The following is a 13,470-nucleotide window of genomic DNA, read 5'->3' as shown; positions in this document are numbered from 1 at the left end:
GATTTAAGTCAAAACTGTAACTAGGCCACTCAGGAACAATCACTGCCTTCTTGGTAAGCAACTCCAGTGTAGATGTGGCCTTGTGTTTTAGGTTATTGTCCTGCTGAAAGGTGAACTAATCTCCCAGTGTCTGGAGGAAAGCAGATTGAACCAGGTTTTCCCTCTAGGATTTTGCCTGTACTTAGCTCCATTACGTTTCTTTTTTATCCTGAATTACTTCAGTGCCTTGTTGCAAAGAGAATGCATGTTTTGGAATATTTTTATTCTGTACAGGCTTCTTTCCTATCACTCTGTCAATTAGGTTAGTATTGTGGAGTAACTCAAATGTTGTTGATCCATCCTCTGTTTTCTCCTATCACAGCCATTAAACTCTGTTTTAAATCCCTGAACAGTTTCCTTCCTCTCCGGCAACTGAGTTAGGAAGGACACATGTATATTTGTAGTGACTGAGAAAGTCTTATCTTTCCATAGAGGGGTCATAATAGTTTTTAGGCCAAACCGTTCAGAAGATTTTGTGAGAAGACAGATTTTCCGGACGTCTCATGGTCTGACAAACACCGCTATAGCTCTGTTACCTTTCACCGCAGATGCGGAAGTACGAAGTCGGCATAAGCGGTGGATTGAAACGCATCCAATATATCTCTAGCTTAAATTGACAGATTTTTATGGGGATTTGTTTTATGGGGCCGCTGACTTTAGGACCATGAGGACGCCTGGGAGAGGGAGGGAAGGCTGTTTGTATGGCTGGCTGGCTTTTTGGAGAGCACATTGACGCAGCTGCAGGGAACAGCGTGACTTTTTCTGAACACATTACAGAGGTAACGATGGCTGTAGTACATGGCTTTGGCTAGGTAACTGCTGTTTGACTTGACATGAAACTCAACTAGAGTTTTAATCCTGGTTCTGAGCTAGTGCGTAGCAGGCAGCTAAATCTTGTATGACATGTGTTTGTAGAATGTTAAGTCCCCTATTGACTGAGGTGAATGAAGCTACTGCAACAAAGTGATAATTTATGTTCTCCAAATTGCATTTTAGAGTTTAAATTGTGTAGAAATGCAGTAAATGTTTTTTTTTATCCCCCACCCCGTCACTTTGTCATACCTTAGGTTTAGCTGAAATGACGCCCCTGACCTGAATAAAATATAAATCAAAAACTAGCTACAATTGGAAAGCTAGAAACAGGCTAAATTAAGTGCATGATGAAGAAGACAGAGAAAAACACAGAGATACTCACAGAAGAGATCTTGTTACGTTGAAGGTTTAAAGTCTGGAGTGATCTGAGTTTCTTAGCCAGCCACAGAGGCACATGTTCAATGTCATTGCTGGAAAGATTTAAAAGCTGAAGACTTGCCATGTGCTCTAGGCCCTCAATTTTACTGCAGAAATAAACAAAAGTTTCTTAAATGTTTTATCAAAAAAAACTATTTTACAATTAGCAATCGTAATAAATGTTTGATACACGTAGGCTGTTAATCCAATGGCAGAGTACATTAATAAAATTAATTGTTTGAGTGTTGTTTAAGTGTGCTGTACTTACTGGATTCTGTTGTTAGAGACATGTAGTTCCCGCAAGTTGTGCAGCTTTTCGAGCTTCTCAATTTTTTCAATGACATTATGGCTGACGTTGAGGACCTGCAGGCGCTCGCACTTCTCCAAATTCTCAATGAACTGAAACAGAAGATATGCCACTGTATTACGTCTGTATCGATGTCAGTGTAGGCTCCTCACAGGAGGAACATTCTACTCAGTAAAAAATTTAATAATAAACATTAATACATTTAATATATTCACGTCACCAAATACCTGATTAAAAAACACACTGTTTTGCAATGGTCTACAGTAATCTCAACAGCACCCTCTAGGGTAGCACCATGGTGTAGCCGGAGGACAGCTATTGTCCGTCCTTCCCTGGCTACATTGATTTCAATACAAAAAACCTAGAAGGCTCGTGCTCCTCACCCCCTTCCATAGACCTACATGGTAATTATGACAACTTCCAGAGGACGTCCTCCAACCCATCAAAGCTTTTGCAGTATGAACTGACATGTTGTCCATCAAATCAAAGGATCAGAGAATGAACATTGTACTACGCATGTGTGATTTAGAAGTTTGGTGAGTTGGTGACATTGTTGGATCGATTGAGATAGTTCAGCCTTTTTTGGATATTATTCAATTCAAATTAGTTTCTTCAAACTACAGGAGACGGAGGTGGTAGATTAGATATTGTTTTCTTGGTTTTAGATCTTTATTTTTGTGTCGATGTAGTGCCATTTTCTTCAATTTGCCCTGCTAACTTTAGTAGCAAGTAGTTAGCTAGCTACCAGAGTCCAGTTTTCTCAGCCAGAATGGCTAGCTAACGCTAACGACAATGTAGTGGCTTTTTTTAAATTGAAGAACCCCTTTCATTGCCCACATTAGATTCAAGCGTCTGGGAAAAAGCTGCATCAATCATGTAATGGAGGAAGGTCTGGTTAAACAGCGCAACACAACGAGAAGGTAAGAAGAAACAGTGATACTTCATTTTGGGGCATTTAAGAGTTGGCTTTTAGGGGGCATGTTGCTTCATCCCGCAATGAGTGGCTCGTTGCGGTACGAAGCAAGGGGCAGATGAGGGAATGTTCTGCTAACAATACCAACTACAAGGAGCTTGCAGAGGTACTTGCCGTTACAATATTTTACTAGCTGAGCATATGGACATTTCTACTGTCTTCTCTGGGATGTCAAAATCAATTCAGAATGATTTGATCATTTTCATCGCATCATCCATTAAAAGGATGATTAAAAGAGGTTGACGCAGCAAATTTTTTGGCATGGCAAATGGATGAAACCACAGACATCTGTCACTCGCAGTTGTTAGTTATCGTCAGGTATGTGGATGATCAGGGCTACATTCAGGAACATTTCACGGGCTACTTTGATCCAACTGGGCACACCACGTCATTTCAACATGGTAGCTGGGTAATATTTGGTTGAGACGTTGATCAATGAGATTACAACCTATATTCAACCACTTAAAAAGACAGCCAAAAGTTAGTGGTAACATATTGGACATTCAACTATGATTTCAACCATCTAAAAGCACAACCAAAAACTATGATTCTTGGTTAAAGGTGCAGTGCAGTCCAAAAAATGATTTTCCTGCCTGTGTTTTTATATATATATATATATATATATATATATATATATATATATATATATATATTCCCACACTATGGAGGTTGTAATAATACTGTGAAATTGTGAAAATTATGACAATGCCCTTTTAGTGTAAGAGCTGTTTGAAAAGACCGCCTGAAAACTCTGCCTGTTTGGTGGGGTGAAGTTTTGGCCTGCCTGGTGACAACACCAGGCGGTACATTTTTGAATAGACCAATAAGAAAGAGGCTTCCAAACATCTGCCAATAACAGCTAGTTTTCATCTCGCCAAATAGACCACCCCCAGTCAGCCCTAGCAAAAGTATTGCTTGAGAAATTGTTATTTTTTATTATTTTTGGTCATTTTAATTGACAATCACAGTAAGGTACTTACTTATTACCCAGAAGTGATTTGATATTGAGATAAAACTGGCTGCATTGGAACTTAAATTAAAGTTGAAACCCAAATGCCTATCACTGCGCTTTCAACCATTTAAAAGCACAGCAAAGTTTAAATAGGAATACAATGTCAGATTCATGTTACCACTGTGCTTCATCTAATAGTAGAACCAAATGACCTGGTTTGCAGTTGAGATCACATTGAAAGTACAGTGCATTCAGTAAAGTATTCAGACCCCTTGACTTTTTCCACATTTTGTTACGTTACAGCCTTATTCTAAAATTGATTGAATACATGTTTTTCCTCATCAATCTACACACATTTCCCCATAATGACAAAGCGAAAACAGGTTTGTTTATATTTTTGCAAATGTATAAAAAACTCACAGAAATACCTTATTTACATAAGTATTCAGACCCTTTGCTATGAGACTCGAAATTGAGCTAGCTGCATCCTGTTTCCATTGATCATCCGTGAGATGTTTCTACAACTTGATTGGAGTCCACCTGTGGTAAATTCAATTGATTGGACATGATTTGGAGGCACACACCTGTCTATATAAGGTCCCACAGTTGACAGTGCATGTCAGACCAAAAAACAAGCCATGAGGTCGAAGTAATTAGTAGAGCTCAGAGACAGGATCGTGTCGAGGCACAGATCTGGGGAAGGGTACCAAAAAATGTCTGCAGCATTGAAGGTCCCCAAGAACACAGTGGCCTCCATCATTCTTAAATGGAAGAAGTTTGGAACCACCAAGACTCTTCCTAGAGCTGGCCGCCCGGCCAAATTGAGCAATGGGGGAGAAGGGCCTTGGACAGGGAGGTGACCAACAACCCGATGGTCACTCTGACACAGCTCCAGAGTTCCTCTGTGGAGATGGGAGAACCTTCCAGAAGGACAACCATCTCTGCAGCACTCCACCAATCAGGCCTTTCTGGTAGAGTGGCCAGACGGAAGCCACTCCTCAGTAAAAAGGCACATGACAGCCCGCTTGGAGTTTGCCAAAAGGCACCTAAAGACTCTCAGACCATGAGAAACAAGATTCTCTGGTCTGATGAAACCAAGATTGAACTCTTTGGCCTGAATGCCAAACCTGGCACCATCCCTACGGTGAAGCATGGTGGTGGCAGCATCATGCTGTAGGGATGTTTTTCAGCGGCAGGGACTGGGAGACTAGTCAGGATCGAGGGAAAGATGAATGAAGCAAAGTACAGCGAGATCCTTGATGAAAACCTGCTCCAGAGCTCTCAGGACCTCAGACTGGGGCGAAGGTTCACCTTCCAACAGGACAACGACCCTAAGCACACAGCCAAGACAAGCAGGCGTGGCTTCGGGACAAGTCTCTGAATGTCCTTGAGTGGCCCAGCCAGAGCCCAGACTTGAACCTGATCAAACATCTCTGGAGAGACCTGAAAATAGCTGTGCAGCGACGCTCCCCATCCAACCTGACTTGAGCGGATCTGCAGAGAAGAAATGGGAGAAACTCCCCAAATACAGGTGTGCCAAGCTTGTAGCGTCATACCCAAGAAGACACGAGGCTGTAATCGCTGCCAAAGGTGCTTCAACAAAGTACTGAGTAAAGGTTCTGAATACTTATGTAAATTTGATATGTCAGGGTTTGTTTTATTTTATATAACTTTGCAAAAGTTTCTAAAAACCTGTTTTTGCTTTGTCATTATGGGGTATTGTGTGTAGATTGATGAGAAAAAAACAACAATTTTATCAATTTTAGAATACGGCTGTAACGTATCAAAATGTGGAAAAAGTCAAGGGGTCTGAATACTTTCCGAATGCACTGTACATGGTGCAAGTGACCAATACTGTTCAAGATTATGTGAAGATTATTACAGCAATTGTGAAGATCTCCACAGACCTGCAACAACCTACAGAATGCATGCGATCTTGAACATGCACGCTTTATATCATTAGATAAGAAAAAATGTAGTTATAGTAACCTCAAAATGTGGCCATGGATGTTACTAATTTTAAGGTTGAATGTTACATTCATTTTTAAGATAACTTAAGGCTATTTACTGTATTACAAAAGTAATATTGACTTGTGTTTGGTTGACAACGCAACCAAATATCAACATTTAAAGGAGGAGATGTATTTACTGCTTGGATAGTTCCATCTGAGCCACTGTCTTAATACCATTCTTTAACTTAGATTTTTGTTTGAGTTGGAGACGTGAAACCAACATATCATTTGTTAACTTATCAACAAGTTGATAGGCTATTCATTGTATTTCAAAAGTGATACTGAATTGTGTTTGGTTATCAACACAACCAAATATAAACATTTAAAAGGGATTTATCTTCTGCCACTGACAGTCTGTCTTTAATTCCAGTTTTTCTACAAATGAATAATTGATATGTTGGATTCACGTCTCAATCTCAACCAAAAATCTATGTTAAAGAATAGGACTAAATCAATTAAATTTCAATAAAGTTTGATTTAGTCCTATTCTTTAACTTTGATTTTAGGTTAAAATTAGATTTTTGGAAACGTGCACAGATGGAACTATCCAAGCAGAAGATACATCTCCTTCAAATGTTGATACTGTATTTGGTTGCGTTGACAACCAAGTACATTTCAATATCACTACATATCATACAATTTAAAAATCAACCAGAGCTTGAAACCCTATTGTATTGTCAATTTAAGTTGAATTCTGGGTTGAATTGAAACGATAGCTGTTGATGACTTTGCAAATGCTATATAGGCTTAAATATTGATGATACATGAGTGATAAAGTATGGTCACATTTCATTTGCTCTGTAAACCTACCCTTTGGAATGACTTTGATAGCAACAGTGAATCTATTTTGTTTTTAGTGGAGATCTCTTAATCATTCTCACGATAGCACATTGGTAATAGTCAGTGACAAATAGCTATGCAGGGCTTGGTTAAAACCCTGAATGGGAGACCAAAGGGTAGCTGAGGATACATCAATTCTCCAGTAGGTGCTGTGCCCAGCCTATTGTCGTTCGACACGGTGGGATGTTTTTGTGTCGGTAAAATTAATTATGCGAGAAAATTACATTTTAGTCATTTAGGAGTCGCTCTTAGGGTTAAGTGCATTGCTCAAGGGCACATCAACAGACTTTTCACCTAGTCATCTTGGGGACTCGAACCAACAACCTTTTGGTTACTGGGCCAACGCTCTTAACCGCTGTGAGCAAATATTGATTTAAAAACTTGGAGTCACGCGATGATATGGTGTGTGGTCAACCACTACGATTCAGGAAACCATGCAGTTTATTAGGCTACAGATTAAATAACTTATGATGAACTTCACAGGGTGGTGAAAGTAATAATAATCATTATGTAGACAGCCTTCCCGCACTGTATCGGTTGGCTAGAGCGCACGTGCCAAGACCAGAGTAGCCACATTTGCTATTTAACGAAACAGTTATTGTGACAAAACTATCAGTAGAGTTGAAAATGCGATGGAAACACATTGATTTTTATTCGGTACATGAAAACGTACAAGAACATTTTGTGTGCACTATGTCATCATGCACTGATTTTTATCTGTAACAAGTCAGTTTGGCGGAAACACACCACTGGTGGTAAAATACGCATATTTTCTTTATGCAGATTTTTGAATATTCGCATTACAATGTCGCCAATTGGTGACAAAAGTTTGCCGACGACAACGGTTATAGGCCTGATCACCGACAACGATGAGACAGCCTATAGAGACCTGGCAGTGTGGTGCCAGGACAACAACCTCTCCCTCAACGTGATCAAGACAAGGAGATGATTGTGGACTACAGGAAAAGGAGGGCTGAGCACACCGCCATTCTCATCGACGGGGCTGTAGTGGAGCAGGTCGAGAGCTTCAAGTTCCTTGGTGTCCACATTACCAACAAACTGTCATGGTCCAAACACACCAAGACAGTCGTGAAGAGGGTACGACAACGCCTATTCCCCCTCAGGAGACTAAAAAGATTTGGCATGGGTCCTCAGATCCTCAAAAAGAGCATCCTGACTGGTTGCATCACTGCCTGGTATGGCAACTGTTCGGCAAGGCGTAACAGAGGGTAGTGCGTACGGCCCAGTACATCACTAGGACCAAGCTTCCTGCCTTCCAGGACCTCTATACCAGGCAGTGTCAGAGGAAGGCCCTAAAAATTGCCAAAGACTCCAGCCACCCTAGTCATAGACTGTTCTCTCTCTGCTATCGCAAGGCAAGCGGTACCGGATCGCGAATTCTAGGTCCAAAAGGCTCCTTAACAGCTTCTACCCCCAAGCCATAAGACTGCTGAACAGCTAATGAAATGGCTACCCAGACTATTTCCATTGACCCCCCTTTTTTAACGCTGCTGCTATTCACAGTTTATTATCTATGCATAGTGACTTTACCCCTATATACATGTACAGTACCAGTCAAAGGTTTGGACACATCTACTCATTCAAGTTTTTTTTAAAACTATTTTCTACATTGTCCAGTAATAGTGAAGACATCAAAACTATGAAATACCTTTGAATATAATTTGTTTTTCAACAGGACAATGACCCAACACACCTCCAGGCTGTGTAAGGGCTATTTGACCAAGAAGGAGAGTGATGGGAGTGCTGCATTAGATTACCTGGCCTCCACAATCACCCGACCTCAACCCAATTGAGATGGTTTGGGATGAGTTGGACCACAGAGTGACGGAAAAGCAGCCAACAAGTGCTCAGCATATGTGGGAACTCCTTCAAGACTGTTGGAAAAGCATTCCTCATTAAGCTGGTTGAGAGAATGCCAGGAGTGTGCAAAGCTGTCATCAAAGAAAAGGGTGGCTACTTTGAAGAATCTCAAATATAAAATATATTTTGATTTGTTTAACACTTTTTTGGTTACTACATGATTCCATGTGTTATTTCATAGTTTTGAAGTCTTCACCATTATTCCACAATGTAGAAAACAGTACAAATAAAGAAAAACCCTTGAATGAGTAGGTGCGTCCAAATGTTTGACTGGTACTGTACATATTACCTCAATTACCTTGACTAACATGTACCCCCGTACATGGACTCAGTACCGGTAAACCCCATATATATAGCCTCATTATTTTATTGTGTTACCTTTTTAAACTTTAGTTTATTTTTCTTAAAACTGGTTGGTTAAGGGCTTGTAAGTAAGCATTTCACAGTAAGGTCTACCTGTTGTATTCAGCACATTACATTTGATTTGAATCATGTGGTTGAAATGTTTCCCTCAAAACAACAGTTGTATTTACCCCATAGATTCCACGACACAATACCTTCTCAGACAAAATGAGTATTGTAACGCATATGGCGAATTTTCCAAATACGATTATGACACAAGTATTTTTTTAATTATCAATTATCTGAAAATTGTACTTTCAGCTGCCAGCATGCATCGCTCTTTTACTCAAACAGTGTGAAGCGCTGTCTGTTCTAAACAACTATTGGCTCGTTTTTCTGTCTGTAAAGAAACGGGCCGCGTATTGGTTGAGCCTGCTGCTGGCACAAGTCTCCCCTTCTCCAAATATCATGTATGAATCAGAATCCGTAGCTAGTCATTGCTGTTCAAGCTAGCCAACTTTGCTGAGGCCATATGGTTGTTTTTTTCTGTCTACTTGGCTTTGTTTAGTAGGTCTACTTTGTCTGTCCGTATAATTATTCCATTGCTGACGACGTCTGCCGTTATGTCATGATCTAAGCCCATGCTTGCTTGCTATTATTTTTCCTCGCCCAGGTATATTAACCGAGCGACAGATCATTAGAAAATTAAATGACAAATGTAGATAGTTTATTTTGATTGTACAAATGTTGTGGCATAAGTGTCGGGAGAGAAAGCTCCTCTCGAAAGTGAAACAATAAAGGCCTATGGGGCAAGCGAATTAGCCTACCTTCATCTAAATCGGGAATAAATGCAGGCAGTAGTAGCCAGCCATGCATTAGGATATTTATAAGCCTATTTTCTTGATAACTAAGTAAGTAAATCATGTGCCTTTTCATCTGTCGTCATTTACCTTTGAACAATGTGTGTGAAGGAACATAACGATGCGCTGTGAGATGCGCTCTGAGTGATAGTACGGTAATGCGCACTTGAGGTATAGGCTTTACCGGCATTTAAAGCGCACTTCTGGGTTTTCCGATCACGAGTAAATCCGATTACGAGTATCAAGTGTGATAAAACAGATACAATTACAACGAGATCGGCACACCCCTACTCTGAACACCTCAACCCCTGTCCTGCACTGAAATCAAACCTAATTTAAATCACTGCTCTGATTCGTTCCAAACTTTAAAGTAGCCCTCTCATTCCCTTCCCCATTATATTTTACTATAAATGTCTTTATTAAATGTTTTGGGTTAAAATAATTTATCTTTGACGATTTTGAAAACAAGCTTTGTTGTCTCTGTGCGGTCAGCTCCTATACCTTGGGTCTCCCATCCTCCTAAATTGTTGAAGTCACCAGCCTCCACTGATCTATGTGGTGCTGTTTTGGTGGTTGTTAAATTCGACTGATGTAAAAGGATATTTCAGTTTTATTACATAATTCTTACCTTGAATTTCTTGTCTCCACTCTTTGTTATGGCCAGGTTCAGGGACCGTACAAAGGCTAATTTGTCCTGCTTGGTCAGCCTCGAGATCAGGTCCTCTGTGATATATCTGATTCCCTGGATACTCTCTTCATCTAAGCCGAAATGACCAAAAAGAGAGTGTTTCATCCAAACAGGTCAAAGGGGAAAGCAATACATTAAAGGAATTGTTGTAGCTAGCTAATGTTTTGACCAGACTCGTCCTTCTCTACCTTTAATGGCCACAGTCTTTGCGAGTAGCCAATCTTCATTTGCATAAGTAATGTCTAACTGGTGATTACTGTCCATCTTGGAGTGGGTTGTCCGGTGGAGAGGTAAACGGGTGGGAGATGGAGTAAGGCTGTAAGGGTCCGACAGTGGTGAGCCTGGACTCTGTATCCTTAAGCTTGCTTTAGCTCCTCTCCTGGGTGAGATCCTCTGGGTAAGCCCCTTTTTCATTGTGAAGCTGTGAAGTGGGGGATTTGTTTTGGTTAGTATACTGGTGTGCCAACCACTTACCAAAAATAACATTACTATACAGCTAATGGTCAGCCTCAACGGCTACCCCTAACTACAGATTGTTACACCAGACAGTTATTTAACCATATATTTTAGGAAGATTTACAGGTTAGGTATTGTTAGGTGTAGCACAGAGAATTTTCGACCAACCTTAGCTTGGCGATACAGTCTTCGTCCTAGATTCGTGGAAACAGGAGTCTCATAAAATGTCCGTGTCCAGTTGCAGGGGGTCCGTTTTACTCATGTTTCCACAAATCGAGGACGAAGACCGTATCGCTAAGATTGGTCAAACATTATCTGTGCTACACCAAACAGTACCTAACCTGTAACTCCCAGTAATGGATACCAAAAATATTTGGTTAAATCACGTCCTTTTCTGGTGTAACAATCTGTAGCTAGGCTACCCATTAAGAGAAGATAACACTGACAGGCAGGAACACCCTCACCCAGCAAAATAACTTTGTGTCCTTAACGTTACACCTTTGTGGTTTTAGAAAAGCCAAGTTCCCTTGCCTTGTCTGTCTTTTAATCAATTTATAAATGTGTATTTAGATAGGCTTATGTCATTTGTCATGGACATTCGCTGAATGTGGATATGTAGCTAGCTAAATTAATTAGTTAGCTATTTTATCTAGCTAGCTAAATTAGCTAGTGACTGTTGGATGAAGCTAGTCTTAAGATCTAGATAGCTGAGTCGTATCAGGGCTTTCCAGCAAACAAAAACCAATTAATCTGGCTAGTAGAAGCAAAGATAGTTAATTAGCTAGCTTGTTACTTAGTTAGCTAGCTGATTAACGTAGCCTACCCTAACGTTACGAATTAGTTTTAGTCATATCATCAGTACGTTACACAAGTCAAACCAACTAGCAACAAACGTTAACAATATCGAGCATTTGGGACTATAGCTAGTAACGTTAAGGCTCTATCAAAAATATGATTTTGAGATTATTGGCTTTAAAGTTCTGAACCCTCATTGATTTGAATGGTGTCAGCAATTTTTATCTAGCTAGCTAGTATTCTTTTGAACTTAACATGAGTTGGGGTTACGTTACTTAGCTAGAGTAACTAGCTACTAGCTATACTGTCGCTATATAGGTAGAGAACATTGAACAGAATGTAAATAACTAAATGTTGACAAAAATGCAGATAGAACCTTAGCTATAGTCCCAAGCTCTAATGCCTAACGTTAGCTATCAACTCACATGTTTGTGAATGTTTGTGATCCTCGGTCCTGTGTGTGGGAATTTGACAGCCAACAAGCTTACTTTAACGTTAGTGTAGCTATCTAATCCTTCGGGCTACCCAACTGTCTCCATAGTAACCAAAGCAATACAAAGCACTTTACAACCTGACGAAAGACCTTATATCCTTTCAGAAAAATAAACATTGATGCCCAACCAGGTGCATCCAGTCTAGGAGTAACATAAATGTCAAATTGTCTACTAGCTAGCTAGTTACCTAAAATGCACCTACAAGAATGTGGTTTAGAATAATTAGCTACAATTATATCTAGCGAGCTAACTATGGGTGTGTTCGTAAATTAAATCTGGAGTGCCAGAGTTCACGCCAGGCGTTCGTAAATTCAGAGCGTTGTCAGATTGTCCGTATGTAAATTCTGAGCGTTCAGAGCGCGCACACTGGACGCTCTGGCGGAGGAGTACGGTTGATCCGAGCGTTCTAACCTCACAACGGCAGTCAAGCACCCAAGCTAACTGTCTAACGTTGGCTAGCTTGCTAGCTACTTCCAGACAAATGAGAGAACACCTCACTCTGACCATTTCACTCGCCTTAGCAGAGCTGGTTAGGCTGTTTTCATGTTATCCATAGCGTTGGTGACTGTAACTGTGCTGCTGGCAACAATTTATTACGCTTTTTTTTTGCCGACGTTGACTGATACCGGCCATATTCAACTGTTGTTGAGCGTTCGTAAATTCATAAGTTACTCTACGAATTTACGAACGCACCCATTTACATTCGTGTTGGCGCGTTCTTCATGTTTGTATCATGTGACTTGCAGTCAGCGTCAGGACGCTTCTTCTTCTTCTGTGGATTTAATATCTTCTTCTTCTTCGATGAGGTTTAACGGCGGTTGGCATCCAATTTGTTGCATTACCGCCACCTACTAGACTGGTTTACAACTCCCTTATATTTTGCTTGAAAAATAAAATAAAGAAATACCCTACCATCTAACACTACACTCACGAATTCCAAATTATTATTAATTATTAACACCACCCCACTCCACTATTTCAATATATTCATTCCTACCTCATGCCCTCAACCTGAGATGATGGAACGCCACCACTTAACACTCCCTGTAACTCTTCTGATGTCAAGTCTCACACACCCAAATACCTCTCAGCAGCTGCCACCACAACCTCAATTTCCTTCGACTTACGTTCCATTCCTGCAGTACAATTAATAACCATTGCTATAAATGCTAAAAATCCAATCTTACTGAAACATATATCACTTGTTGTCCTGTCCCTCTGCATTGGTACATCTCTACTACTCTCACCACTCCTCCCCCTTGCCCCATCTGCCTCTACTTTCTTCACTGCCTCAGCATATGACAACTTATTCCCTACTCTTACCCTGGAAACCTCAACCTGCCTCTCTCGCACAGGACATTTCTGATCCCCAGCCCCATGGGCACCCCTACAATTAGCACATACCACTACTTTTCCCAATGCTACACATTCCTTTGTCTTGCATTAACTTCACTTTATCAGGCAAAGACTCAACTTCAAAACTCAAAAGAACAGACAATGACACCTCTGTTTCCCCACTCTCGCCCCCCTGTTTGTGTCGCACCAAACGACAAGGATCACACACACACCGGGAATCTTCCCCTTCAGTTGGTCAACTTTTA

The 13,470-nt window shown here is 40.6% G+C and overlaps 1 protein-coding gene across 6 annotated transcripts in view; it reads right to left on the bottom strand.

Annotated features, from left to right (window-relative positions):
* Positions 1-12,067, bottom strand: part of cntrl (centriolin) — a 79,261-nt gene extending 67,194 nt beyond the window's left edge. For 3 of the 6 annotated variants that reach the window (XM_045225813.1, XM_045225817.1, XM_045225815.1), the window contains exons 1-5: positions 11,801-12,063; positions 10,313-10,545; positions 10,065-10,195; positions 1,538-1,668; positions 1,235-1,376 (exon numbers count right to left, since the gene is read on the bottom strand). In XM_045225813.1, the coding sequence (XP_045081748.1) occupies positions 1,235-1,376; positions 1,538-1,668; positions 10,065-10,195; positions 10,313-10,538 (630 nt within the window). In that variant the 5' untranslated portion in view covers positions 10,539-10,545; positions 11,801-12,063. Of the gene's footprint in view, positions 1-1,234; positions 1,377-1,537; positions 1,669-10,064; positions 10,196-10,312; positions 10,546-11,800 lie in introns of those variants that run through there. The other 3 variants (XM_045225819.1, XM_045225816.1, XM_045225818.1) reach the window with 3 other exon arrangements.
* Between the last annotated feature and the right edge of the window lie 1,403 nt (positions 12,068-13,470).

This window comes from Coregonus clupeaformis, chromosome 16, assembly GCF_020615455.1.
Source record: "Coregonus clupeaformis isolate EN_2021a chromosome 16, ASM2061545v1, whole genome shotgun sequence".
Lineage (NCBI taxonomy): Eukaryota > Metazoa > Chordata > Actinopteri > Salmoniformes > Salmonidae > Coregonus > Coregonus clupeaformis.
Note: the sequence above shows the minus strand (reverse complement) of the source record. Positions and strands in the feature narration are given on the sequence as shown.